Below are 27,456 nucleotides of genomic sequence, written 5' to 3'. Positions count from 1 at the left end.
ACACTACCATTTCTACTCCTGCCCAGGCCCAAAAGAGCTTTATCACCCTTTTCTTCCTCTCAAGGGTTCCAAAGGGCACAATGGCCTGGTACTCACACAGTGGGGGCAGCTCCACTTGCCCTCGGGAGCCTTCTCCATATCCGGATCCAGGCAGACCATGTGGTAAGCTCGCGGACAGGTATCACACAGGATGATCTCACCGCCTTGCTGGCACACCTCGCAATAGTCCTGGTGGTCTGTCTCATAACCATCCACAGCAGTCACCTCCTCCTCGCCTGGGCAAGGAAGAGGGAAAGCCCAGTTATTAGAAAAAAATCTCCCCCCACCCCCACCTCCAAAATAAACCCATCCCATCTCCTTAGGGAGATTCTTCCCCAATCATTCCACCCCATCCCATCATATACATACAGAAGAGAGACACACCTTTCTTTTTCTTTTTAGTGGTTCGGAGTTTCTTGCGACTGCGGCTACTACGGCTGGTGGAACCATCAGAAACAGAATAGCTATTGATACTGGCATCATCAAAGTCAGACTCCACATCCAAGTCGTCATCCTCACTCTGACAGGATGAAAAGGAATAAGGATACAGGTTCACGCCAAGGGGAAGGAGAGCGTGGTGGAGAAGGGATCACTCTGTTACTAGGGGTACTAGACTCCCAGCAAGGACTGTTATATATGGAGCCTAGTCACCTTGTTCTGTGGCCAACTCCCCACATTCTTATGCGCCTGTGAAAACTAGATCCTGACATAAGGTAACACCCTCTCTATCAGACATGGCCCCCTCACCAAAGGGATAGGCTGGGCTCTCACCGAGGATCTCTTACGCTTAGAACCAAAACCTCCCAGCTTTATTTTCAGGGGGGCTACTTTCTTAGGTTTAGGCTTCTTGGCATCAGGTACACGAGGGCTGCCCTTGGGCTTCCTCCGAGCATTGGGACCTAAAATCAGGAGACGGCAAGTAAGATCATACAATCCAAATACACATCACAATGCAGAAGATGGAGAAAATAATAAAATATTCTCCACCTAACCTGGTTTCCCCATGTTCAGCTTCCCAAATTTCCCTCCTAAAAACAAGATTCATTCCTCCCTCCTATCTTCTATCTTCAGGCTAACAGAACAGCATTCCTATGCTTTCTCTGTCTTCGACATCCCAAGCCTACACTAGTCCCCCCCGACACCGAATCCCATCTCACCTTTGCCCTCCTTGGTCTTGGCCTTGCGGATAGGCACCTCCACAGGGGGAGGAGGTGGTGCAACTTCAGTGGCTGTCACCATGCTCTCCACCACAGCCACGGCTGCCGCTGCCGCCGCTGCCACTGAAGCCCCAGAACTGCCTTTGAAGGGGTTGTTGGTGCTGAACTCCCGCCACTTCGCACCCAAAACCATCATCATCTTGGAGACAGCAATCTTGGGGTTTTTGGCAGCAATGAGGGGTCTGGTGGAAAAATGGACAACAACAGAAAAGAGGAAAAAGTTTAAGAATAAAAGAGGGAAAGAACAGTGAGAAGAGATTATAGAAGTACTCTCCTCCCCCTACCCCCCAGACCTCCTGTTTACCGGACAAACTGGCTGAAGGCCTTGTAGTTGGTGAGGGTGCGATAATCCTCCTCTGAGAACACGTGGTCGATGTCTTCCATGCCCCAGTCTTCCAGGAGCTGAGCAGATGATTTAGGCTCCTGCAGAGAGAGCACGGTCAAACACCTGACGCCTAGTGCCCAAACTTGCTAAACGAATTTGAGTTGAAACTAAGGCTTGTAAGACCAGGGTAAGAATGCTGAGAGGAAATCATTAGAAATAGGTGGAGAGAAAATGTTCTAAGGGGCAGCAGAGTGGGAAACAAAGGACAGAAGTTAACAGTACAGAGAAGAGGATAGAAGTCCAGGCACCTTTGAATCATCCTCATCGTCATCCTCCTCCTCCTCCTCCTTCCGCTTTGATTTGCTCTTCTTTTCTTTCTTAGGTCCAAGCTTCTTCTTCTTCTTCTTGCCAGGGGTATAGTCGCTGCCCTCACTGTCTGAGCGCAGAGCCACCTCTTCCTCCTCCTCCACAAACTCCGGCCCCTCCCCAGAGCTGTCCCCCAGCTGCCGGCATAAGAGCATACGCTGGAGCAGGGAAGGGGCGAGAGGGAGACAGACACACATGCTACACACATGCTGACCTCAGGACAGCCCTGAGGCTCATCCCCAGGACCCGGCCCACCACTCCAGAGGAAGAAACCAACACCCCCAGCCCTTCACCCCTCCTCAGAGCTGCTCCCTTCTTCCTCTTGTCCCCCATAACATCAAGTCATCCACTCACCTCCTTTTTTTGGCGCTTGCTCTTAGGGATTTTAGGGTCCCGAGGTTTCTTAGGCTTCTTCTTCTTCTTAAGTTTTGGAGTCTCTGTTTCTGACAAATCCTCTTCTGGGTCCTCTTCGTTTTCTACATACATTTGGTAAAGAGAGGTAGGCAGGGAAAAGATCAATAGCAAAAGGTTAGAGCTTAATCCAGAGGCTTTAGACTTTATTCCCCTACTTCTTGTCCCAGATTCCACTAAAGAGAACTCCTATACTCTCCACAGAAGGAAGCTGATACTCAGGACAAAAACAGACAAAGAGAGAGCTGTATATACCCGAAATAGGCCTGCCAGGCCAAACCAGGCCCACCTCGGGCAGCTGTCCAGACCCCTGCCTCCTCTCCCTCATTCCTAACAGGAGTCCTCTATATGTTCCCAGTGCAGCTGAATCAAGCTGCTCAGAGTTAACCAAGTAAGAGAAGCCAGTCTAGTCCTCCTATAACTGGTCACCAAGTACTCTATAAACCAAGGAATGAGAATGAAAGGTCCTACCCAGAAGACAAAACTACAGAATACACCCTCATCACATTCCCAGAAAAATATCAGTTCAAGGGTCCCAAAAACCACACCCTTCACTAACCCCTTTGGGTCATCACTGCTCAAAACAACCAGAACCTCCAGGAGACTGGTTCAGTTGCCAGCCCAACATCACGTCCACTCCCAGACATAATTTCCTCTCCTCATCTCCAGCTCTACTGCTCCTCCCCAGCTTCTCCTGGGTCAGTAGCCTCTTTTCCCCAGGGGCCCAAATCAGCCCAGCTGTCACCATCTCCTCCACTCCACCCCCCCCACCCTCCTCCCATCTGGCTCCACCTCCTCTCCTGGCTGGGAGCACACACAAAGCCTGGGGTAATACTGAGAGCTCCTGGGCAGGGATAGGTGGGAAGGGGCACAGACGGGGAGAAGAAGGCGAGGAGGCAGCCTCCTTTGTAACAGACATTCACACCAGCACACCAGCTCCCTCCTCCCTCCTTTCTCTCCTTCTTCCCAAGCCACCCCCGCCCAAGGAGCAGGGGGGGATCGGAGACGGGAGTGGAGAGAAAGAGGGAGTGCCTCACCCACTGAGGAGAGGGAAAATGGCTCCTGACCGCAGAAGCCAGCCCAGGGCACCCAGCTGCCAACATAGGACAGACAGGAAGTGGAAGGGGAGGTGGGTGGAGTTGAGAGAGGTAGCTGGGGAAAGACTACCCTCACAGAAGACTTCCCAAATTATTACCTGGACCCAGGTCCAAATGCCACCTCTCCTAACACCTACTCTGGGATGACACACTTCTCAAGAGGTCACTCTAATGTCCTAGACAAGGAAACCCAAGACAAACACGAGCAGTAATACTATGAAAGGGACTGGGTTACTCCCCGTATCACAATTATTTTTTAAATCATCAGACCTAAGATTTAACAAAGGCTCAGCAGAGATGTGGTCAGAGCATACAAACTTCTCCTCAAATTTCTGGTACCCAAAAGATTTACCTTGAGGAACGGGAGCCCACAAGAAGTCTCGGAAGCTCAGTTTCCTCATCACCCCCGTGCAGAGTCCAGGCCACAGATCCTAACCCACCTCTTATAGATTAGAGGGAGTCACCTATCCAACATTTGGGAGTCATGTGCATACCAAGGAGAAAGGAACAGCATCGAGATAGTGGTGGACAACATGCTTCCTTCAATCCTACACATGCTCTTAGCTCCTGACCCCCAGAAATAGCCCTAAAATGCCTTCGGCTCCGCCCTTCCTGAGTGAGGCAGATACTAGGGAACAGGAGACATGAGGCTTGACAAAGCACCGTCAGCTTCCCCCCCACTCAGCCTAGGATCAGGCAGGGCACAAGAAAGCCCCTCCCATTCCCTTGGGAATGAACACCAGCCTGGATCTCACCAGCAAGAATCATTTTCTTAAGGGCTTCTCCCCAGCAATCCCCATGTCGCTCCCCCCAGTCAGCTACATCTCTTGGTTCTTCCTCTTCATCACCTCCATAAAAGCTGGAAGTGGAGACAAAGACAAATACATGGAGGCAAAGGGGACACCCTTCCATCCATATAACACCCCCAAACTTTTCAGGCAGATAATGTGCTCACCTGGCAAGTGGCAAACTGACTGAGGTATAGAGAAAGATTTGGGAAAGGGACAGGAATGGGGTGTGGCAGGTGGAAAAACTGGGTCACGCTACAGCTTGGGGCAGAGTTCACCCTGGGAGCCTGCACAGCTCCCAGTCAACACAGGGGCAGCCCCAGACCAAGGCGCCAATGGGAAGCCAAGATGTGGACCCAACATTGCCTGGACAGCAGTACTACTTCTCATGCTCCCCAGAGAAAAGATAGGATCACACCACCACTACCACCCCACCCCCACCTCAGGCCACAGCACAGAAATTGGCCACCTTGCCCCACAAAAAGATGAGAATCAAGCCTAAATTTCTTATCGAAAGAGTTGAAGACTGAGTAACAAGACTGACCCCTTTCCTAAGTAGCCTTAGATTGAAGTAAAGTCTTCTGACTCAGAAAACGCCAAATGTGGAAACATCTCTCCTAGATCAACTCAACTTGCCATTGGAGCTAAGGAGAGAGGAGCCAGAAGTGAAAGATGTTGGATGGGAAACAAAAGCAGGACCAGCAGGCTCCAGAATGAAAAAAAATATATAAGCAGAGAGGATGAAGAAATGGCATGTAGAAAAAATGAAGCTAGGAAAAAGTGTCAAGAAAACAAGTAGGTGACTTAGCCAGGGGCTCTGAGGAAGGACAGACAGACCAGAGCGAGACATCCACTTAGAAGCATGACATCAATCATCATTTGAGAACAGACAAGGGCTATTCCTATCAGGCAGGGTGTTATAACCATCTGGGTTTGGCCAGTCTAAGGAGCCACCCCAAAACACAGACAGCAAAACCCCCAACACACCTACACAACCACATCACACCACCAGGCCAAACCACAGGCTACCTGCACAGAGGCAGAAGCCTCTAGGAAAGAAAGCCAGGATTACATCCACTTGTTAGGGGAGGAGAGGTGCCAAGGGTGTCACCTGCCTGCCTTTGCCCCTCCTAGTCTATCCTTCAGGCTACTACATCCTACCCCTAGCCCCCAACATTTTCCCACTCAAAACATTCCAGCAATCTGCCTGGCTAAAAGCGCTCTAGATGCCAGCTGAGGAGCGCAATTCAAACTACACACAGTTGAAAAGGCACAGAAAACCAGTAACCGATCAGAAGCTAAAAATAATCAGATAGAGAGTAACCAGCACTCCCTCTTTCCTTTCCACAGCAGCAACCACAGGATGCTACTAGCACCGATGCCTGGCTGGCCTCCTCAAACCCCACCACCAACAACCATCACACAGCCTCCAGGGGTCCCAGATACCTGCATTTCTCCAAGGACCCACACAAGGTAATGCGTGCCAGCCCAGAGAGCTCCCTCAACTGGGAACTGCATAGGATTCCTTAAGACACACAGTGCAGCAAGCTTGCATCCCGATCTGCGGAGCTCAGGAGGCACATGGCTTCCACCCCCCACCCCCTCAAGAGCTCCGCAAAGGCAACCACTCCCTTCGGATGCCCTCCACCTTAGAATGCACAGAGAGAGAGAAACCCTACCTCACCAGAGTACTAGGGAGGGCCCAAATACCTCCTTCCTGTCCTGGGCCCCTGGGGAAGATGTTACCTGGGTGGGGTGGGGGCAGGCTGTTGTTCAAAAGTGCATCCATATCCTCCTCCTCACTGCCCGCCGAGCAGGGGGACGGGGAGCCCAGGCCCGACGCCATCCCCTTCCGCTCCCGGCCAGGGAATTGGCCCAGCTGCTCCTGCCTGCGGCCTGGGGCCCTCTACACTGGCCCGAGTCACTGCGCGGGGGAGGGGGGAAGAAAGAGAGAACAGTCAGTGACGCGCACTGTCCCCCTCCCCCATACCCCCCGCTCTTTCCGCCCACCACCACCCCGCCCCCCCCCCTCCGAGTAGGGCACCCGGGCCACTCAGGCTGAACTTAGTTCCACACTCCTCGGGGGCAGCCCGGAAGCCGGCTCCCCAGCTGGAGCCCCCAGATGAGCAAGAGCGACACCCCCGAGGGCAGGCTGGTGCAGGCAGGGGGCAGGAGAGAAGCCAGGCTGGACTGAGCAGGGTGTGACGGGGGGAGGGGGTCCGAGTGGCCGCAGCGCAGGGGTAGCCGGGGGAGGCGGCAGGCGGCGAGGCGCTCGGGGACACAAGGTCACTTGGGGGTGGGGGGGCGCCTCCGTTCGCCTGGGGAGGGGCCAGTCCCCAGACAGCGCAGCTCTCCAAAGGCTGTCCTCTGGGACAACTCAGGTTCTCCTGAGAAGCCGCGGGGACGAGGGGGCGTGGAGGCTCGGGCGCTCCGGGGGGCTGGAGGCAGGGACGCGGGGGGCGAGAGAGCTCCCACCAGGCAGGGGGCCGGGCCACGTGTCCCGGGGGGCAAGTGAGCAAAGGGCGAGGGGGCGGGCGCCGGGCACTGTGGGAGCCCGAGCCGAGGTGGGAGTCGCGGGGAGCCAGACTCCGGGTTAGGGCGGGGGCGGGGGGAGGGGGCGCCCTGCAGGGAAGGGAAGGATCGGCTCCTGCGGGCAGGGGGCGGTCCGTGGGTCGAGGGACGCCTGAGGAAGGGGTAGGTGGAGGGATGACCCTCGGGACTGGTCGGGCTGAGAGGGGCGTCTCTTTGGGAACCCCGCGCTCTCCTCACCCCGGAGCCGCCGCAGGTCGCGCTGGGTCCGGCCCGGTGTCACTCCCGCTCCGGCTCCTTCTCGCCGCGGCCGAAGGGGGGAAAATGGCTCCGGCTCCGGCGTCGCTTCTTAAAGGGCCCGAAACACCGGCCGGGAAATCCCACCGCACAGGCCCCGCCCCCCCACGGACAGCCCATAATAACCTCAACCAACTTCAACCCCCCCCTCCACTACCGCCACCCTCCTCCCTAGGTCTCCCGGGCAACCCCCGCCCCCTCGTCGCTCAGGCAACCATTGGCCACGCCCCCTTCGAGCGCGCGCGCGCGCGTCACCCGGGCAACCACCCACCTCCTGGCCATCCCATAATACACACGGACACCCCCTACACACTCCATACACAAGTATGCCAAGGCTGTTGACATCTCATAATATTGCAGACCTTTTGCAACTAACTCTTCCCCCCCCAGACATCCCATAATAGCCATCCTTTGCCAACTTCTTCACTCTTGGCCCCAATGCTAACATCCCATAATAATCCGTCACCTCTCCCTCCCCATGGCCATCCCATAATAAGCACCCCTCCCAGCACTTCGGCCTCACATCCCATAATACTCATCCCCATCCCCCATAGACATCCCATAATAACCACTCTTCATCCACCCCCAGTTTGATATCCCATAATAGTCAGAAACTCACCCCCCCACACACACACACACAACGACGGACACTTCGGCCTCCTCCCACACACATCCCGTAATAATCAGTCTCCCACTTTCTATACTGACATCCCATAGTAACCAACCCCCTGGAGCTGCCCTCAGCCCCTGCAGGCTAGGGTCTAGATGCTCACACCACCACCCTCAGCCTTCACACACTCATTCTAGCTCCACAGCCCATGATAACCACTCCTCCCCTATCAAAGAGATATCCCATAATGATCGGCAGCCCTACTGTGACCCTAGATGGACATCTAATCAACTTTCCTCTAACGCTGGAAAGATATCCAGTAATTTTACTCCCCCACCCACACCCTGACATCCCATAATAATTGCAGGGAGCCCATGATCAACCAGACATACCATAATACTCTCAGCACAACCCAGTGTTACATCCCATAATGCTTCATCTCCACTCCACCACCCTTATACCTTTCCAGCCAGGCATCCCATAATATTCATATTCATATCTCCCCCATCTCCAGATGCTGTCAGTCTATTCTAACTGACAGTGTGAAGCAGGCTACCCACACTGCCCTGTCCTTGCCCCAACTTGTACACACCTTCATCCCTTAGTGGGCCAAAGCAGTATCTTGGCATAAAGCCTCTTGATGTCTAGGATGGACCCTTGCTTCCCTCATCCCATCATTTCCAGAGACTTAGGAACTGAGAGTCAACCTTGGGCCCCACCCAATCCTGCCAAAGTCCAGATATTCTCCAGATGCTTACCTCCAGCTCTTAAATTTTAAGTAAGACCAACCAAATACCATGCTGGCCAGATGAGCCACTTACATCAAGTTTACTTCATCCCAGAACATCCCATAATAATTACAAACTCCCATCTAAAGACTATTTCTCAACATTCCAGCAGTCCTCTTTCCACCCACCCCCTCCTCCCCAGGTCAGGTGGTCCTTTCATCAGTACCCCTAGGCCACTCCCATGGATGGACATCCCATCATGATAGGAACTGAGGATCTTGCTATATACACACTAAGAGCCAAGACCTGCCCTCCCTCTTCTTTGCTACTCATGGTCATTCAACAGATGTTGACAGAGTACCTAGCAAGGCACAGAGCTGGGCACCATAGGGAATGCAAGCACCATAGGTACCTCCCTTCAAGAAGCATAAACAACCAAACCAACCATGAGATAGAATGTCTGGTGTCAAGGAAGAATAACTGAGTGCTATTTCCCAATTTTCTGTTATAGAGAATAAAACAAATCCCAACTGGTCTCAGGAGAGATCAGATCCCAGTAGAGGTTCTTGGTGGTTCTTCCAGAGGCTGGAAGGTATTCCAAAAGGATTTACAAGATAGATGGATGGTCAAGATAATCCCCTATCTGTTCCCTACATACTAAGGGATTTTGATCGGAAAGCAATGTTCATCCAGCGTTTCTAATACTTAAATCCTATAGTATCATCATGTGCTTCCTTCTTGAGACTCACCAACATGCCAGAATTGTTATCCTCATTCTTAAACACCAAATTCTGCTTACCCTCAATGTTCTATATTTTTCTCCCACTTTGTTATTCCTGAAGTCTCATGATAATTCCAACTGCCCCCATCCTCATCTTGCTGAGGCACCACTCTACAACGCCCAAAAAACCCTTCATTGTATAATGTTCACCATCTTCCCCTCCCCATGTACAAGTCAACATTCCAGGATGTCTTCTTCATTCAATTATGCCACAAGGTAGCCTCTCAACATATACCATCCCCTTCCCTAACTGCGCCTACCCTGCAGCCGCCCTGGGGACCCAGCCTCAGAAAGTCAGAGAGCCCAATCTTCAAACCTTTTGGCCCTCAGAGAACCTGAGTCCATAAGCCTGACATTTTTCCCTCTTCCTGACCCCCAAAGAAACAGGACCTGAGTGAAAACCAATGTTCCAACACCGCCGCCTTTCTGCATCCTCCCCCACACACAGCCCCCAAGCCAGAGATAATGTCTTCCTCTGCTCTCATGTGCCTTTTCCACACAAGTCCAAGACCTATGGCGTTGGGACAGGTTGAGGAGAAACCAGAACTTCCTCCTAGGAGGGGCCCTTCCCGACCAGAAGTGAGTAGGACGAACCTCACACCATCTCTACATTGCCCTCCTAATCTCACTTCCCTAGAGAAAGAGCCTGGCCAGATGATTCTCCCCTCCTCTGGGAACCAAAGGACTGGAGAACTGGCAAGGAGAAATGAGTTCAGGAAAGACAAGAGTTTGCTTCAGGAAATCACCATCCCTTTGCTTCCAAGCAGAGCACCAGTGATGCTGATAAGTCTTTCCACCAGCTCCTACCTGACTTAATTCCCTAGACCACCCTTTTGCCACATCCATTGTGGCATGCAGGCCACTTCCCCCAGTAAATTCTCTTGACATAAAATCGGTCCCCATTCACTTGTGCAAACCCTCCCCCATGCTTATTCTGAGTACTAAGAATGAACTTTGTGCTCCTCACTTGGGGCAGAGGGGGCAGCTCTTTTAAGATACCACGATGTGGGTATATCTCATTTCAAGAAGCTTCTCTTTGGTATATAGAGCTGCCAGATACCTATTACACCCTTCTCTCTCCCCATTTCTTTAGGGGATCCAGCCTGCCTCTGGGCCTCATATTCCCTTCTATAATATCTCCATCTGCCCCATAGCCTTCTCTTCTCATATATATACACCACATTACTACACTGATTCATGATATAAACCAGGAAGAGAGTTTTAAAACTGGGTAGTCACAGCCTATTGCCTGTGATTACAAACACTGGTAACTTCTGTCCACCCCAGCCCTCTGCCCTATCCCTGCAAGTTCTACCCACTCACTCCCTTGCTCCTCTTATCCCCCTCCTCTCCCTGATACCATCACAGGGAGAAGGTTAAAGTCCTTTCCTCTCTTCTTGAGTTCCAGAGAGGGCTAGCATCTGTGTGTTTGTGTGTTGCTTTTGTGGTCTTTATGCTTCTAGGCTCCCCCTCCCTACCCTGGCCCCATACTACTCTCCCAGATCAATTATAAATAAACCACTAGCATGATTGGTCCACAGAGACTAAGGGTGGGATAATCTCCTGATTAATGCACCCAGGGGGACAACCTCTCTAGCCAGTTACCTTAGAGTTCTGTTTCCATCCCATGGTACAGAAGAACCTAGAATAACACTCAGAGTGGTTTGTCCAGGGAGTTTTCAGCACGTGCTCTATAGTTCCTCTGTCTCCATCTCCAGTCTGTGTGAGCCCCAGAAACTCTGCTCATAGGATGTCTAAGGACCAGCATTCTCTTGCTCTGTCAGAAAAGGGGGTTTGGGAAGACAACCTAGAGCAGAAAAGCCACCGTGACAGTGCACTCTGATGGCTAAACAGGATGCAGGTCATACAGGGCTTGTGGAGTGACCAGACAGGCCTTTGTCCTTCAGGAGCCAACCAAATCTCAGTTCCTTCGGTGTGACTATAAGGTGGCAAAACTCCCCAGGCCCAAGCCCGCCACCAGAGCCATGGTACCAAGGCTCAAATCCAAGAAGGTGAAGAGGGAAGAGAGTATTTGGGTGCTGTGATCACCCAGAAGCCCTGCTCCCTTTGGTGTGCACACAGCCAAAACCCAGGTGTTCTCACTGCCAGCCCAACACTGCAGGCCCTGGACTCAGCAACCCTGTGCTCACAAGCTGTGGAAGGACCCAGGGTTCAGATTTGGCTAGCTCTGGCCTGCCCTAGGGCCCCTTCAAACAGCTGTCGCTGAAGAACGTCTCCAGCCAGTTACTCTTGCCAGGCCTCAGGTCTGGCTCTAGGGCTCACCCCACCCTCCCCGGCTCCTTCCCTCCCTCTTCCTTCCTTTCCTTCCCATTCCCTCCCCCACCAGAGCTTCACCTACCCGGGACAGCCCCACCCAGCTGTGCAGGGCACATCCCATAATAATTCTCCTCCTTGTTAGCCCCCACCCCCCCCCAAAAAAGAGAGGCGGCCATCCCATAATAGCCACCCACAAGAGACATTCCGCGGTGACCGCCCCCTCCCTGCAGAGCTGCCGGGAGCAGCCATCCCATAATAGCTGGCCGCCTGTTTTACTGGTTAAGGCTGTGGAGGGAGCTGGAGAGGAAATGGAGGGGAGGGGGGAGGGGATGAGGACCAAGGGCCCCCACTTTTTAGAAGGGAGGGAGAAGGGGAAGGAGAGTGGCCCAAGGGGATAGGCAACCAAGGGGACTCCACGCAGGTGGGAGGTGTGGTCCACTGGCCACCACTACCCTGCTTTGGGGCCTCCTCCCCATCCCCAGGGGCTTGCCTTTCCCCCTCAGCACCCCAGAGGTGGCTGCTAGTTAGGGGAGATGCCTAGGATGGGCTGAGATGCCCAAAGTGTGTGTGTTGGGGGGGTGGATTTCAGGTGTTCCCCTTGGGCCATTTGAGAGAGAAGGCAGACCTTAGAGAAGATGGCAAGAGAGTAAGGGGGGGGGTTGGCGAAGAGCTCCTCAGGCCCTCCCCATTCTGCACCACCATCCCATAATAATCCCCCCAGCCCAACTCCCCCTCCCACACACGACATCCCATAATATCTTCTGGAGAAGCAGTCCCCGCAGTAGGTACAAAGAACTATCCCATAATATGCTCCCCCACCCCCACTCGCCACCCCCCCAAGATGGCCCCCCCTCAGTCACATGCAGCCGGTGCCATCCCCCGCTGCTCCCCCCTCTGGCCACCGAAGGCCTTGCCAGCCCATAATACTCTTGCCTCTGGTCGCAGGAGGCCTCCAGCCCATAATATTCCCTTCCACCACCACCCCTCCTTCCCGCCCCGCACCCCTTCCTCCCGCCTCCAGTTGGAGCCCGGCCTCACCAGCCCATAATATTCCCCAGTCTCCTAAGGCTGTTCCAGCCCATAATACTCTCCCTGTCTCCTAAGGCCTCTCCATCCCATAATACTGCCAGACGCCTGACCTGTGGGCCAAACCCCAGCCCGTTCCACACATCGAGGCTGTGTCAGCGCCGCCGGGCTGCCTCCCTGTCCCTCCCTCCTCCCTCCGCCCTCCTTGGTGCTCTCCCTCCCAGGCTCTCTCCCGCCCTCCTGCCCTGGGCCCCTCTCCCGGGCCCCACCCTGTGCCTGCCTGGGCCCTTACTTCCCCTCCAGCCTCCGCTCTTGCCCTTTCTCCTTTGCTTGGTTCTTCATCCCATGCCCCCTCTCCTCTCCCTTTCAGGCACTTTTCCACCCACTCCTCTGTCTGTGGGATGGACACCAGGCCCAGTGGGGACAGAGAGCCCCCGGAGGGCAACAGGCCAGTCACTGCTGGTGAAAGCTGTCTACTTGACCTAGCACCATGGAAACTTGCCCAGCCTGCCTTGCTCACCCAAACCCTAGCCCTAGCTCTGATTGGTGGAAGAGCTCTGTCTGGGTGAGGATTCACGTGGAGCCCTTACTGTCTTCCAGAAACACTCCCCGTGGACATCATGAGCAGACTTGACCAAAGGCATCTCCTCATCATACTCTTGTTAGAAAGAGAGCTCCCCCTTATGGGATGCCTCTCAGGTGCCTTTCAAAGATGATCTCATTGACTCTCACGACAACCCAACAAGTAGGTATTATGATCCCCATTGCATAGAGGAGAAAACCGAGGCTCAGAGAGGTTAACTAACTTGCTAAAGTCACATTGCCAAGAAGTGACAGAGCTGAAGTTAGTACCCAGGTTTGTTTGATTCTGAAGTTCTGAGAACCTTTGGGATTCCCCAAGCCCTGTGAGAAACTTCACTTTTCAGTGCTCCTCTGAAAGGATAGCATGGTGAGAATTACCCAGCCTCCCTTGGTCTCCAGGGTCTCCTAAAATAATGGAGAAGGAAGGCCCAGTCTGAGATTAACCTCCCTCCCCACACCCATTTCTTCCATGGGAACCTGGCTGGCAACCCCACAGGGGTTTTCCTTAAGACAGTTCAAGGCTAAGAGAGAAGCATCGCTGCCCCTTTGGGAACCCTTACCTCTGCCCTGGTTCTCCTGAATTTGTTTTATCTCAAGATGGGCAATTGTTACTCTTCCCCCAACTACTCTCACCGTGTGAAGGGACCATCCATCCTACGGAGGAGATAGACTTTGAGGAGAACCAAGGGAGGTCTCCTCTTCAGTTGAGTTAGTGGGCAATCAGAGCGTTGCCTTTGAGAAGTTGGGTACATCCCAGCTAGGAGAGGGGAGTCATGGCCCACTGCACAAAGGCTGAGCCATCCGCTTGTGCATGCCACCAACTAGCTCCTCCCTTCTGCACCCTCGATGGGGTGTACTCTAGGGCCCAACACAATTAGAACCTTTAGTGAGCCCAGTTCTCAGAGCTCACACAGCCACACCGTGTTCTGCACAGGGGCCTGAGGCAAGTGGAGAGAGAAGGGGCAGGTGTGTTGTAGGGTATGCGGGTAGGAGCATGGAGGAAGAACTGGGAGGGGGGGCAGAGATGATACAGCCAGATTCAAGGTGAGAGGGGCAGTCCAGACAGGTGGCTACACGAGGAAGGAAGGAGAAGAAAGGCAACCAGGGAAGGATGGATGTAACAGAGCTAGCGATGAGGAGGTGGGAAGTACCAGGAAGGGGAAATGCAGTCGGATGTACTGCAAAGAGTAGGAGGTTGGGAGCCACATAGATACTGTGCCACTTCCTGGTTGTGTGACCTTAAGACCTCAGCTTCTCCAGGGTTTCATCTGTAAAATGGGGCTAGTAATTGTCCCTAACTCAGAGGGTTATTATAATAATTAAATAAGATAATGCATTTTAAGCCCTAAACTGAGATTCTGGCACACAGAGAGTATTTTTAAAACTTGCTAATGCTCTTTCTCCCTCTAGCTAAGATTTTCTCATTTTCCTCCTTTGGATTTTCCTAAACCTCAAATGGGGTAACTCCAGGACAGGAGGTGAGGGCTCTTGATTTCCCACATCCTGCCTCCATTGTACTGCCCACTCAGTAATTGGGGAATCCTGTGAAAATGGCAGTGGCTACAGGTTTTCTTCAACTTCCCCAGCCTGTTACTTGTCAGCTTCTGTTCATTCCTTCTCTGCCTGCAGCATCTCCTTTATCTATTCTTGCCTCTCTATCCTCGTGATAGAAACCCATTGGATGTACTGCATGTGGGGAAAGAGTCCACCAACACTGGAGATTTCACACTGCAGACAACCCATTTCCATCCACCTCCACAGGCCACGGTCACACTTCTCCTGGACTACTTTAACAGCTCCCTGACCACTCTTTCTTTCCCCTTAGATGCTCCCCACCTCACTTCCCTACAGTCTATCCCACACTATATGTCAAGATGAGCAAAACCTCACTCAAGAACCTTTAGGGGCTTCCCATTGCCCAATAAATTAAGTGCCAACACCTTACCCTGTGTTCGTGCATCTTCCGTCTTGAATAATAATTATTGTTGAGTTGTTCCATGGTCCCCACTAGATAATAAGGTACTTCACAGCAAGATTGAACTGCTCACCACTTAGCAAATATTTATTGAGCACTTCTTTTGTGCCAGGCGATGTTCTAGATGCTGGGGACACAACAGAGAGGCAACCGAACAAAAATCCCTGCCCCCAGGGAGCTTACATTTTACCAGGGGGGAAGACAGACAAAAGCTATAAAAATTATAATAAATAAATAAGTAAATTATATAGTATGTTAGAAGACACTTGCTATGTGAATTTTCATTACTTTAGAATTCGTTCACGTATCTCTATATAAAAATACTCAAGTAATTTTTTTAGATTGTGCTCAATTCAGTTCAGTTTGGATAAGACAAAGTACTGAGACTGGACTATGGCGACCTTTGGTTCTCCCAGGGCTGGAAGGGCATGGGTCCTGAACCCTAAGGATGAAGCAAGATGAAGCAGGTGCTAAGCACCAGGCCTCTTCTAGAGCAGCGGGAGGTGAGCGCCTGGCCCAGGGCTCTAACCTGGCACCAGATGGTGGAAGGCCCCGACTTCACAGCTCTCACTGAGGAATCTGGGTCAGTTCTCTGGTTTGGCCACCAGGGGTCATTTTACCCCTGTAAATCACCGTCTGGAGTGATCACATAAAGACACACACAAAAGCCTTATTCCAAACTAAAATACACAGAGACACACACAAGAAAACCATGACACTGTCACACACACACAGAAACATACAGCATTGAGAGACAGAGGGACAGAAATGCACACAGGACACACGCATGGCAACAACTCCCTCATTAATGTCAGGGTCTCAAGATGTCATAGTGCCAACTCAGCAACCCTTCTCAGCCCCCCAACTTGGACTCTGTAAAGAGGGAAGGAAACAGTAGGTGGCTCAGAAGCCAGGCTTCCATTTCCCTGGCCTCCAGCTTGCTAAGAACAGACAGCCTATTCCTGTCCTCCCATCACACTCTTACTTCCCTCTAAACTCCTTTCCTGTCTGTCGCAGTTCCCTTTTCCCTCCCCAGAGAAGCCCCACCCCTTCCGCCTGAGTGTTTGCGTGACTAGATCCACCCCCACCTCAGGGCTGCCGCTCCAGGAAGCCCAAGGTAGCGTCCATTGGGTGTGCAGCTCTTGCCTGCCCCCCCCAGGAAACCCCAAGCCTTAAGGACAATTAGCAATTGATTATTGAGCACTACCCTGTCCCCACAGTAATAAAAAAAAGTGTATATAATGCCCTGGGAAGAAGTTATGCATGGTACAGTTATGGCTCTCCAAGTGTGATCTGGGGACCAACTCTTTAAGGAAGCCCATGAGGTCAAAACTATTTTCATAGTACTACTACTAAGATGTCATCTGTCCTTTTCACTCTCATTCTCTCACAAGTATACAGTGGAGTTTTCCAGAGGCTTCCTGAAATGTGATGACATTATTGCTCGCACAGCTAATGGAATGTGTGCTTGGGTATTTGTTTTAAAAACTTGTTAGTTTTAATTTCCAATATGGTAAATATCAAAAGAACAAAGTTTAAGCAAAAGCTCTTTGGACTCCTCAATTTTTAAGAGTGTAAAACGGTCTGAGATCAAACAGCCTGACAACTGCTACTTTAGTACAAAGAATTTTCCTCTTATTCTAGATGAAGCAACAGAGACAGATAGAATTTAGGACCTAGAATAGAGGTCTCGAAAAGGGGCTGGGGTGGAAGGAGAAGGGACCACCTAGAAAGGGGAACAGGGACCAGAATCTTGGAGGAAAAAAACCCTGTAACTCATGGTTTTGCCCTGCCCTCAACCACCCTATGCTGGGTGTCAGATCTAAATTGTTACAAGTCACTAATCAAGAAGGAAACTAATTCTGTCCATAGCCAATAAACTCTTGAATTATGCCTCACTGCTGGGCAGGGGAAGCCCAGGGGAAATGAGAGTGGGTGGCATTCATGGCCCTAAGACTGCTGTGGTCCATCTAAATCCAGATCACCCATTTTCTGCTCCATCTGCCTGCTCTCAGTACTGCTTCATGCCCTCACCAAGGGCATTTCATCCAGTCTTCTGCCTCTGCATCGGCAGGCTCACAGCATCACTTCCTTCTAGGGAAGGGATCCTCCCCATGTTCATATCACCACCAATTTAAAGAAGATATTTCCACCAGCACTCTACCTTCCTGGTGCCCTTTGCTCCCACACTTTTTTCTCTTCTGCATTTATGAGCTGTGGCTGTCACCCAGAAGTCCAAATGCCCAGTCCACCTCCCTCATGTGCACACCCTGAAAGTCTGCAAGTGTGAGAGGCTCGAGGGGGTGGGGATGGCAGGTGACCCTATAGCACGATGTGTGTTCAGAGAGCCGTATCTTCCAGGCGCTGGGTGAAGGGCGTCCCAGGTTTGAAGGGCCTGAGCAGCTCCTGGCTGGCGGCAAGCGGCTCAGTGGTGTGGCTGGTCTCAGTAGGCCGTTCAGCGAGCGTCCCCCGAGCACCGTTGGTGGCCAAGGTCCTGGCCCTAAGCGGAGTGCCCAGGCCACGCAGGGTGTTGCGGAAACCCTCGGCGCTGAAGTAGTACACCAGCGGGTCCAGCACGCAGTTGGCGCCGGCCAACAGCACCATCACCATCAGCACCCGGCGCACCTGATCGCGGGCCGCGATGCTCGCCACCACCAGGTTGCCCCGCAGCAGCCCGTAAATTGCCAGCGTGGCGTTGTAGGGCACGAAGCACAGCAGGAAGATGACGAGGTTGGCCAGCAGGAGGCGCACGGTCTTCCCCCGCCGATGGCTCTGCGTGGCGTCGGACCGCGCCAGGGTCCAGAAGACCCGGCCCGACGAGTAGACCACGGCCACTAGGGGCAGCAGGAAGCCCAGCGCCTCCGCCAGCAGCACTAGCGGCAGCAGCTTGCTCTTCCACAGCTCGTCGCTGAAACTCTCGAAGCACAGGCGCACCTGGAGGCCACGGTAACTGCAGGTCGAGGGCCTGTGCACGAGGATGGTGGGCACGGCGAACACCAGGATGAGCGCCCACACGCCAAGGCAGAGCAGCCGCGCCACGCGGGGCCGCCGCAGGTGGCGCAGCCGCAGCGGGTGCACGATGGCGGCATAGCGGTCCACGTTGATGAGGGTCAGGAAGATGCAGCTGCCGTACATGTTCATCTGGAAGATGGCGCCCGCTATCTGGCACAGGAGGTCCGAGGAGGGCCAGTAGTGCAGTGCGTAATAGGAGAGACGCAGGGGCAGCGAGAGGGTGAAGAGCAGGTCGCTGGCCGCCAGGTTGCACATGTACACGCTCACCACGGAGTGCACGCGCAGTGCGCGCAGGAAGACCCAGAGGGCCAGCGCGTTGAGGGGGAGCCCTGCGGCCAGCACGAGGCTGTAGACCACCATGTGCAGGCGGTGGGTGGGCCGGTGGTCAGGGCACAGGGGAACAGAGCTGTTGGTAGAAGTGTTGGCCGAGGAGTTGGCCAACATCCTGCCAAAGTGTGAGAAGGAGCTAGGCAGGGGGCATCATGGGGCACACCAGGGTTCTGGCATCGTGTTCATTGCCAGAGCGGGGCCTGGAGGCTGCACAGAGACAGACCCAAAGTAAGCAGAGGCGGAGCATGGGAATGCGGGCTATGGCGGCAGCCCCAGATGGCTGCCAGGGGGTGGATGCCGTTGGTCACAGCTTCATCAGCACTGGCAGACCTGGAATGTGAAGATGAGGGAAAAGTCAAGATTATGCAAGGACAGGGCCAAAGACACAAGTGTTTATCTAGCTAAACTGGCTGGCCTCTCAGGTCTTTCTCAGCCTCAGATCTTTTCCCCATCTTCCCTGGGGCCAGAATAGCTTTCTGCAGCAGGGCTGTACAACACAGTGTTAAATGCCCAGGCTCTGGAGGCAGGCTGCCTGGGTTTACTTTATTTTTGTTTTTTTGTGTGTGAGGAAGATCAGCCCTGAGCTAACATCCATGCCAATCCTCCTCTTTTTGCTGAGGAAGACTGGCCCTGGGCTAACATCTGTGCCCATCTTTCTCCCCTTTATATGGGACGCCGCCACAGCATGCCCTGACAAGCGATGCCTAGGTGCGCACCCGGGATCCGAACCCAGGGCACCAGCAGCGGAGCACATGCACTTAACCACTACACCACGGGGCCGGTCCCCGGCTGCCTGGTTTTAAATCCTGGCTTTGCCAACTTGCCTACCTTTTGCCCTCGGAAAAGTGACTTAATCTCTCTGAATCTTATTTTCCTCACCTGGGGAGAAAAAAAGGAGAGGGGGTCTTTCCTTCATAAGGCTGTTAGAGTAAATGAGATGATGCATGTAAAAGTGCTTTGGTTGCTGTTATTATCTAATAATGTCTCTCCTGTCCTTCCTTTCTTTCTTCTACCAATGCTTCCCAAGCCTTTAGAAGGTTCCAGGCATGTTCACAGTAGTGAACAAAACAAAAGTCTTGCCCCTAGCTACTTTGCATTCCATAGAAGGGAGACGTAGTAAAGTGCAAGTAAACAGGTCTCATATTAGGTGGTGAGCAGCACTGCGGAGCTCCGCCCCTGGAACAGGTGCTCTGCTGGCTCCCCATTATCTAGAGAATAAAGTTCAGGCTCCCGTGTACAGTACAAAATCCCAGCCTCACTCATCACATCTACCATTGCTCCTGTGGGAGCTAGGTTTGTGGTCAGAGCGACCCAGGCTCGCTTGATTATCTGACCTCTCTAACTCTCAGTTTCTTCATCTGTAAAATGGGGATAATAACATCCGGGGCTCTCCTAGGCTGATGGCACACCAGCATAGTCCTGCCAGGCAGGGGAAGGCCCTGTGGGTTGAGCTTCTCCAGGTGCTCCTCTGGCATGTCTGAGTAGGGAGCTTCCCAGATGGAGTGCTGCAATAGGGGGGAGATGGCGGTTTGGTAGTGAGGGCTCAAGGGGGACCCTAAGCCCAGAGAGCGTAGCAGTGAGGCGAGGAAGTACTGACGATGCTGCTGGAGAGAGCAGACCACAGCACCTGCCATCCTTAGGCAAAAGCTGGCAGACAAAAGATACGGCCAAGAGGTAGAGGAGCCAGAGGACAGGACATGGCCTCAGGATCCCACCTTCCTTAAAGCCATAAGGCCACAGAAGCTACCCCTCGATGGCAACCCCTGAAGACAGCTATTGTGTGTGTGTAGTAAAATATACATAACTTAAAACTTACCATTTTAACCATCTTTAAGTGTACAATTCAGTGACATTAAGTACATTCACAATGTTGCGTAACCATCACTACTTCCAGAACTTTTTCATCATCTCAAACAACAACTCTCTACCCATTAAACAATAACTGTCCGTTCCCTTACCCCCTCCCTCTAGCCCCTGGTAACCTCTGTCCTACTGTCTCTATGAATTTTGCCTATTTTAAACACCTCATATGAGTGGAATCATAATATCTGTCCTTTTGTGTCTGGCTTATTTCACTTGGCATAAAGTTTTCAAGGTCCATCCATGTTGCAGCGTGTATCAGAATTGCATTCTTTTTTATGGCTGAATAATATATCCCATTGTGTATATATGTATATATATCACATTTTGTTTGTCCATTCATCTGTTGATGGTTACTTGGGTTTTTCCACCTTTTGGCTATTGTGAAGAATGCTATGAACACGAGTGTCCACATGCCATCTTAGGGACAGAAGTTGTCCGGAGACACTGAGCAATTATCCCAAGATACTGGACTGATTCCTTTCAAAAGGAGCTGCTTAAATTCTTACCTGGAACCGAGGTAACTCAGACTATAACAAGTTTTCTTGTGGGGTTTTTGTTTGTTTGTTCTCCCTCCAACCACAACTACCAGCAGTTTAAGACTTGTAAGAGGTGTAAGAGAACAGTTAAAGGAAATAAAGATTTCCTCTGCAAAATACGAATTTCAAAAATGAAAATAATACTAAAAGAGGCTTAAACATGCTGAAAAGCAAATAAAACCAGGATCTTTTCCTGGCACACGCCTCACCTCCCATGCTCCTTTGCTCCAGTCACACTAAACTAATCATAATTGTGCACATACATTATGTTTTCAGGACTCTGTCTCTGCCTGTGCTGTTTCTTCAACTTGGAGTGCCCTTCCTCCCACTCTCCACCTGGCCCACTCAGTCATCGCTTATGACTCTGCAAAGCCTTTCCTGACTCCCTCCCTCCCCATCCCCGCAAGGCAGCTGCAGTCTCCTCACCAGCACTTCCACTCAGTGGGCAGGTCTGTCGTAGCTGTTCCCACCTGCACTATAATTGGCTGCTCTTAGACAGCCCCTCCCACTAGACTGTGAGCTCCTTGAGGGAGGGGCTGAGGACTGTGACTTATTCATCTCTGTATCCTGCAGCACCTACCTCAATGAATGTTGAGTGAAAAATCATAGCTATCATTCACTGATCATTCACCTTATCCCAGGGTATTTTATGTGCATAATCTCTAATCCTTCCAACAGCCCTTTGAGGTAGATGTTTATCTTCATTTTTACTGGAAAGGACAGACAAACTCAAGAGCTCAGTCAGTGAGGAGCAAAGTCAGGATTCAAACCCAGGACCACCCGGCTCCTAAGTCCAACCCTCTCGGGCTGCTTCCAACAGGAGTGGATGGTTAGACACGAGGATGGATGCTGCCCAGGGCACTTGCTCTTTTACAGCCATCTGTATGAAATCTGTGCCCATAGATACATTGTTTTACTTCCTCATTTCTCCAATTGAAATATATACTTTTTAATAACCCACTTCCTTCTTCCACTTCAAACACTGGTAATCATCTTTCTTTCACACACACACACAAATACGCCCCTCTTTTCACCACTTCCCCTTACCTACTTCAGCACTTAGTTTGCTGCTTTCAACTCAGGTTGTATTTGTTCCATTTCCCCAATTAGATAGTAAAGTCCTGGTGTGGGGACCACCTCTTCTACTGCTTTTCTTCCCAAGCTCACTCACACTTCAGTCTCTCTACTTAGCAGGCCCCTGTGATATTCACTGGCTGCCCCCTCCTCCATGTTCACCCATCCTGTAATCCTGTTATCACATCTCTTGTATCAATCCAGTCAGCTAACCACTGCTTATCACACTCCTGACTCTCTTGTCTGCATGTACAACTCACTTAGTAAAAGACCATGTCCCTTAAAAGGCCTGTTTGGAAACAGCTTGCATTAAAATTCCAACAACAGTTTACACTATAATTACAATAATGCTTTATCAGTCTTAACCATTCCTTGGAGAATCAATAGCTCCTTACAACTAGGAGGCACGTACTAGACAGTGAATGAATGAATGAATGACGATTTTCCAAGAATCCCAGTCTTTCTGCCAACCAAGTTACAACAATAAACAGACCAAGATGTATTAGGTGAGCTGCTACTTAAAGGGAAAGTTAGGAATGCTTTCGTAAAGCAAATGGTGATGCTCTCCTTACTCTATTCCAAAAGGGAGAAGTCCTTGGGTTTCTTTATAGTGGAGCTTATTTGTCAACCTTTCTGACAGACTCACACAGAATGGCCCTAGTTGAGCATTGAGAGCTGCCAGGTCCCTGCCCTGGTCCCCACCCCATCCGCCTGCTTTCCTGGGGCTCCCGTCAGTGGAGCTGAACAGGCACAGTGCCAGGCCAGATGGCAAAGATGGGAAAAACTGCCAAAAAGGAGGCAAACAGGAAATGGAAGGAGGGCTCCAGATGTGGGGGAGGGGCAGCCCAGCCCTCTCCTCAGTCCTGCCTTGAGGAAGAGGTCAGGTTGTGGGGAAAATGTAGGAAGCCAAAAAACAGCAGCTGCCCTAGAAAAGAACGAACACTGGGGTTTCATTTCACCAGGGAGAAGGAAGGACGTGGAGGCCTACATAGGCCTAGTAACATCGACACATACGGACGTGGTAACATAAGCATACCACTATACACTCGTGCAAGGACACACAGGTATACGTACACTAAGAGATGTCACATAAGATCCCTAGTAACAGGCAAGTGAATGTAAATACACACCCTGTAACACACAAGTATGTGCATGCACGGAGGCCAGAGGAGGAAGAGCAGACACGGCCCCTAGCTTAGGGATAGTATCCGCACACGGATAGACACAGACAGGCAGGCAGCTTCCGGAGCATACACCCATGCAGGTGTGCACAAACAGATCCCAGCCCCAAGGCACTGAGGGGCAAGGAAAGCCCCGTACGCATGGAGGCACCGGGCGGGGCCTGCCCAGTCCACATCACTGCCCTCCACACCATGCACACACCAGAGCACGTGCAGCCACTCTCCTCCTCCCTGCGTCTCTGTCCTCAGCTGCCCGCATGCACATCCAGGGCCCAGGTTCCTTACGTCCTCAGGGCCTCTCAGACCTGTCCCATTGCCCTCTGAGCTGGGCTGGGCACCGTTCTTGGCTGCGATAAGCCAGAGGGGCAGGGCTATTTTCTGCAACAGGCAGGAAATGAAATTGAGACAGTAAAAGTGGGCAGGAGGCTAGATCATGATCATTCCCTCCCTCTCCTCCACACAACCTGCCCGTGGCATCCACCCTTCTGGCGCCTGACCAATGATGCAGAGGGGAGCTGAAGAGAAAGGAACAGGCAACTAGGGACAATGGGGGCAGGGAGGGGAGAGAAATATTTGCACTTTGTCCAGCTTCTTCTTGTCTGCCACCCTCTCTGGGCACATCCCCCTTTCCCCCTTCCACACATTCACCAAATGCCTTGCTCTCTCTTCACCTTCTCTTTTTAGTAATTCACACCCTTCAGAATTTTGAAAAGAAGGAATCTCACATCTCCTCATCCTCCTTGCCCCCGAAGACAGCCTCTAGAATAGCCCCAACCTCATTTTAGGTTCTGGAGGCCACGGCTGGGAGTCGAGGCCAGTCAGCATCCCACCCCTACAGAGTGTGCGCTTCCACCGAAGCCCACTTCCTCTGCGCTGCGCTCAGGCGCTGGGCGGATGCAGCCTTCACCCACAGACGGGCTGACTCATAAAGACTTCTTAATGTCTGTATTGTCCGACTCCCCAGTGAATCCAAACTGTGCTGAGCCGCCAGCAGAAGCTCAACGTAGTCTAAAGGCTTTGTGAACACCTCTGCCCAAGAGCTGCGTTGGGGACACAGATGGATTCTGCTCACCAGCTTGTCCTGGATCTGGGAGTTCTGTGGTGTGGAGATAGCGCAGGTGACCAGGCCAAGTGGGCGGCCTCCTCCTGCTCCAGAGGCCACGTTTTTCTCGAGAAGCCACTCTGGCCCAGGCCCTGGGGTGCCGCGTCTTATCTCCATCCTCCCTCCTCCCTGGTCCAGGCCTGCTCTGCTTTCTCCAGCCAAAATTCCTGCTCCAGGATCTCCCCACCCTTCCCCAGCTGAGCCTGTCTCTCCCTGCCTTTCTAACATCATCCTCAGCCGTGTCTTCTCCCTCCCCGGATATTCTGATCTCCTCTCTCCTGACACTTTTTCTGGGAAAAGGCAGAAAGCAAAGGCGGCCTACAGCTCAATAATTAGTCTCCCCAGTGTATGGATGTCACCTCACCACCTGCACATCTCTCTCCACCCTGCTTTCAAGAGCTGGAAAAACAGGAAATAAAGTCCCCATCAAGAGAAGCCACTCTGGGGCCGGCCCCGTGGCATAGCGGTTAAATGCACGCGTTCCGCTGCTGGTGGCCCGGGTGCACACCGATGCACCGCTTGTCAGGCCATGCTGTGGCGGCGTCCCATATAAAGTGGAGGAAGATGGGCACAGATGTTAGTCCAGGGCCAGTCTTCCTCAGCCAAAAATAAAAAATAAAAAAAGAGGAGGATTGGCATGGATGTTAGCTCAGGGCTGATCTTCCTCACAAAAAAAAAAGAGAGAGAGAAGCCACTCTACAGGATGAGCCCTCCACAGCCCTGTGGTTTGAGTGTCTCCTTGCTTTGGGGCCTGGCTGGGTCCCCCAGCCTCAGAGAAATCTTCTGGAGCCTTTTGGCCTCATTGGCCTCGCTCTAAACTCAGGCAGCACTTCATGTGCACCACTGGCTTCAGCTCTCACTGTTTTGGCTGTCTCCTTCCCGGTGGGTCTGGCCATGCAAAGTCTCTGTGTTGCTAGGGTGTACGCTGCGGGGGGCAGGGTGGGGAGAGCTGACAGCATCAGACAGAGCTGGGCTCTAGTGTCTCTGTGGCCAGGAAGTGAGGCTTTTCTACTTCCCCCTCCATCCTTGCCTCCATCTCTCCTTAGGGCTACAATTTTAGCTCACCCTAAAAGGAGCTGGAGATACAACCAGGTGGGAGGTCCCTTTCTTGTCATGGAGGCCCCCATAAACATAGGTAATAGGTGGGCAGCTGCCCTCGTGGGTGTGATACAAAGGTATCATAAGGCCTTGCCGACCCTCAAATATTTCTCCTACCAGTGCTAAATATCTGAAATGCCATCCTCTTCATGCCACTCATGAGCCACATTCTAGCAGAGCTATAGGCACATTCGAGACCATCTCGTCTAATCCTCTCATTTGGATGAACACATTGGATTAAGGCAGTGGGTCTCGAAGACCCTATTAAAATACACGTTGGTTAGTTGGGAAGGATAACAGTGGGAACACATCTGTGCCAATGGACTCCCTTTGTGGTGTTTAATCAGATTCATTGTCATTGAGCAGAGGGTCTGGCCCTGACGGTGAGTGGGCATGGGGGTTTAAGTTTTTTGTGTGTGTGAGGAAGATCAGCCCTGAGCTAACATCCATGCTAATCCTTCTCTTTTTGCTGAGGAAGACCGGCTCTGAGCTAACATCTATTGCCAATCCTCCTCCTTTCCCACCCCCCCAAAGCCCCAGTAGATAGTTATATGTCATAGTTGCACATCCTTCTAGTTCTGTATGTGGCACGCGGCCTCAGCATGGCCGGAGAAGCAGTGCTGTCGGTGTGTGCCCAGGATCCGAACCCAGGCAGCCAGTAGCGGAGCACGCACACTTAACCGCTAAGCCACAGGGCTGGCCCCGGGGGGTTTAAGTTTTAACTGAGAGAGGGAAAGCGTTGGAAATTGTCCCCAGAGGGCCCTCCCCAGTGGCCTTGGGAACCCTGGGTTCAGCATGACAGGGGCCTCAAGGGTGAAGGGGAGAGCCCAGCCTCTCTGCGATGCCCCAGTGTGGGGGCCTCAAGCTTCCGAGGGGCACTCCAGGCTGTGTCCTCTGTCTGAGAAGGTCTGTCTGCCTGAGGCAGCCCCTTTTAGCTTTTTATTCTCTTCCAAAAGGTTTTCCAGGGCCCATGGCCCACCCGCATCTCCATCCCCACCCATGTTCCCCATTTCTAAAGAAGGGGTACTGCCCCTTGTGCCCCCTGTGAGGTTCAACCCCACCTGTGACGCCCCCATACCTGTGCTCCCTGCTGCTCTGCCGCTGCCCCAGCCGCTTCCGCTGCCTGCTCTGGGCTGGGCTGGGCTGGTAGGACCTGCTCCTGGGGCGGGTGGGGACACACCCACTTCGGCAGATCTCAGCAGATCCCAGTTCCTTGCACTCACCCAACCCCACAGGGGGCAGGGAGAGAGAGAGGAGGAAGCAGTGCCCTCAGCGGCCTCCACGGACTGGCCAGAGAAGAAACCCCAGCAGATAATGGCACTTAATCCAGACCCCACTCTTGCCGACTAACAACTGCCCCCGCATGTCACTCACGCACTCCCCACAGTTTCCAGGAAGCCTACCTGGCACACCCACCCACTGCCGCCAGATGACTAACCCCCAGCCTCTCGCTAGGCTCACTGGGCTCCCCTGGGTATCCCTTTTCTTATGGGTTCCGGCAGGTGGTTTCGCTCTTGCTATCATGGCTTATACCTCACCCTGCCCAGGGCCCTCTCCCTCTCCGGAGTGCACACGGCTCCTCTATCACAGGGGTTCCCAGGCTGGACGGCTCCTCCTTGCCCCTATTTCCCCTAGGCAGTGAGGTGGGGGTGGGGTGAGGTGGGGTCGGGGGAGAGCCCCTTGTCTCTGTACCCTTGGGCTGAACCCCTTGTCTTCTGGATCAACAGGGCTGGGCATGTTGTCCATGCTCAACACACAAAAACAAGTTCAAGTTTTTGAGTAGTAGGTGAAAAAGGATATTGTGGTCAAATGAGTTTGGGAAATACCAGGTTAAACAGGTTTCTCTATTACAGGACTCCTCAGAGCTTTACCATGCCATAGAAAGACCGATCACATATTGATACTGAAGCTGGGTGAAGGGTGCATGGGGTGTATCATACTGTTCTATATTTGTGCATATTTTAACTTTTCCATAATAAATTTTCCTTTTAATGCTGTTAATCACTGTGAACCTATAGAAGAGGGAGAGACTATACAGTTTCCTAAACATATGTGTCCCCAGAACACACTTTGGGAAATCTCAGGTTATTAAAGGCCAGAGCTGGAGTTGCATGTTGTCAAGTTGCATGTTGTCAATGTATGTTGTCAACATGTCAGATGCAACCACCTCAACATTCAGATCATCTGGCCCATTGCTGGAGGTCAAATCAGG

At 52.3% G+C, this 27,456-nt stretch overlaps 2 protein-coding genes across 10 annotated transcripts in view; both read right to left on the bottom strand.

Annotated features, from left to right (window-relative positions):
• The window catches only part of CHD4 (chromodomain helicase DNA binding protein 4), a 28,341-nt gene extending 21,229 nt beyond the window's left edge, over positions 1 to 7,112 (bottom strand). For 5 of the 8 annotated variants that reach the window (XM_058558937.1, XM_058558938.1, XM_058558939.1 and 2 more), the window contains exons 1-9: positions 7,013 to 7,112; positions 5,990 to 6,167; positions 2,302 to 2,423; positions 1,890 to 2,105; positions 1,561 to 1,679; positions 1,197 to 1,438; positions 811 to 938; positions 424 to 559; positions 97 to 275 (exon numbers count right to left, since the gene is read on the bottom strand). In XM_058558937.1, coding sequence (XP_058414920.1) covers positions 97 to 275; positions 424 to 559; positions 811 to 938; positions 1,197 to 1,438; positions 1,561 to 1,679; positions 1,890 to 2,105; positions 2,302 to 2,423; positions 5,990 to 6,089 — 1,242 coding nt within the window. In that variant the 5' untranslated portion in view covers positions 6,090 to 6,167; positions 7,013 to 7,112. The remainder of the gene's footprint in view (positions 1 to 96; positions 276 to 423; positions 560 to 810; positions 939 to 1,196; positions 1,439 to 1,560; positions 1,680 to 1,889; positions 2,106 to 2,301; positions 2,424 to 5,989; positions 6,168 to 7,012) is intronic. The other 3 variants (XM_058558941.1, XM_058558942.1, XM_058558943.1) reach the window with 2 other exon arrangements.
• A 7,996-nt stretch (positions 7,113 to 15,108) lies between these two features.
• On the bottom strand, positions 15,109 to 26,662 carry LPAR5 (lysophosphatidic acid receptor 5). Of its 2 annotated transcripts, none has more exons than XM_058558974.1 (2): positions 26,323 to 26,662; positions 15,109 to 18,720 (listed from the first exon to the last, which is right to left on the bottom strand). In XM_058558974.1, the coding sequence occupies exon 2, from the start codon at positions 18,502 to 18,504 to the stop codon at positions 17,389 to 17,391; it is 1,116 nt and encodes a 371-aa protein (XP_058414957.1). In that variant the 5' UTR covers positions 18,505 to 18,720; positions 26,323 to 26,662; the 3' UTR covers positions 15,109 to 17,388. The 2 variants fall into 2 exon arrangements, with proteins under 2 accessions (XP_058414957.1, XP_058414958.1); XM_058558975.1 differs by lacking the exon at positions 26,323 to 26,662 and adding an exon at positions 24,117 to 24,578.
• Between the last annotated feature and the right edge of the window lie 794 nt (positions 26,663 to 27,456).

This window comes from Diceros bicornis, chromosome 17 (genome assembly GCF_020826845.1).
Source record: "Diceros bicornis minor isolate mBicDic1 chromosome 17, mDicBic1.mat.cur, whole genome shotgun sequence".
Taxonomy (NCBI): Eukaryota; Metazoa; Chordata; class Mammalia; order Perissodactyla; family Rhinocerotidae; genus Diceros; species Diceros bicornis.
This window is presented reverse-complemented; position numbering and strand designations above follow the sequence as displayed.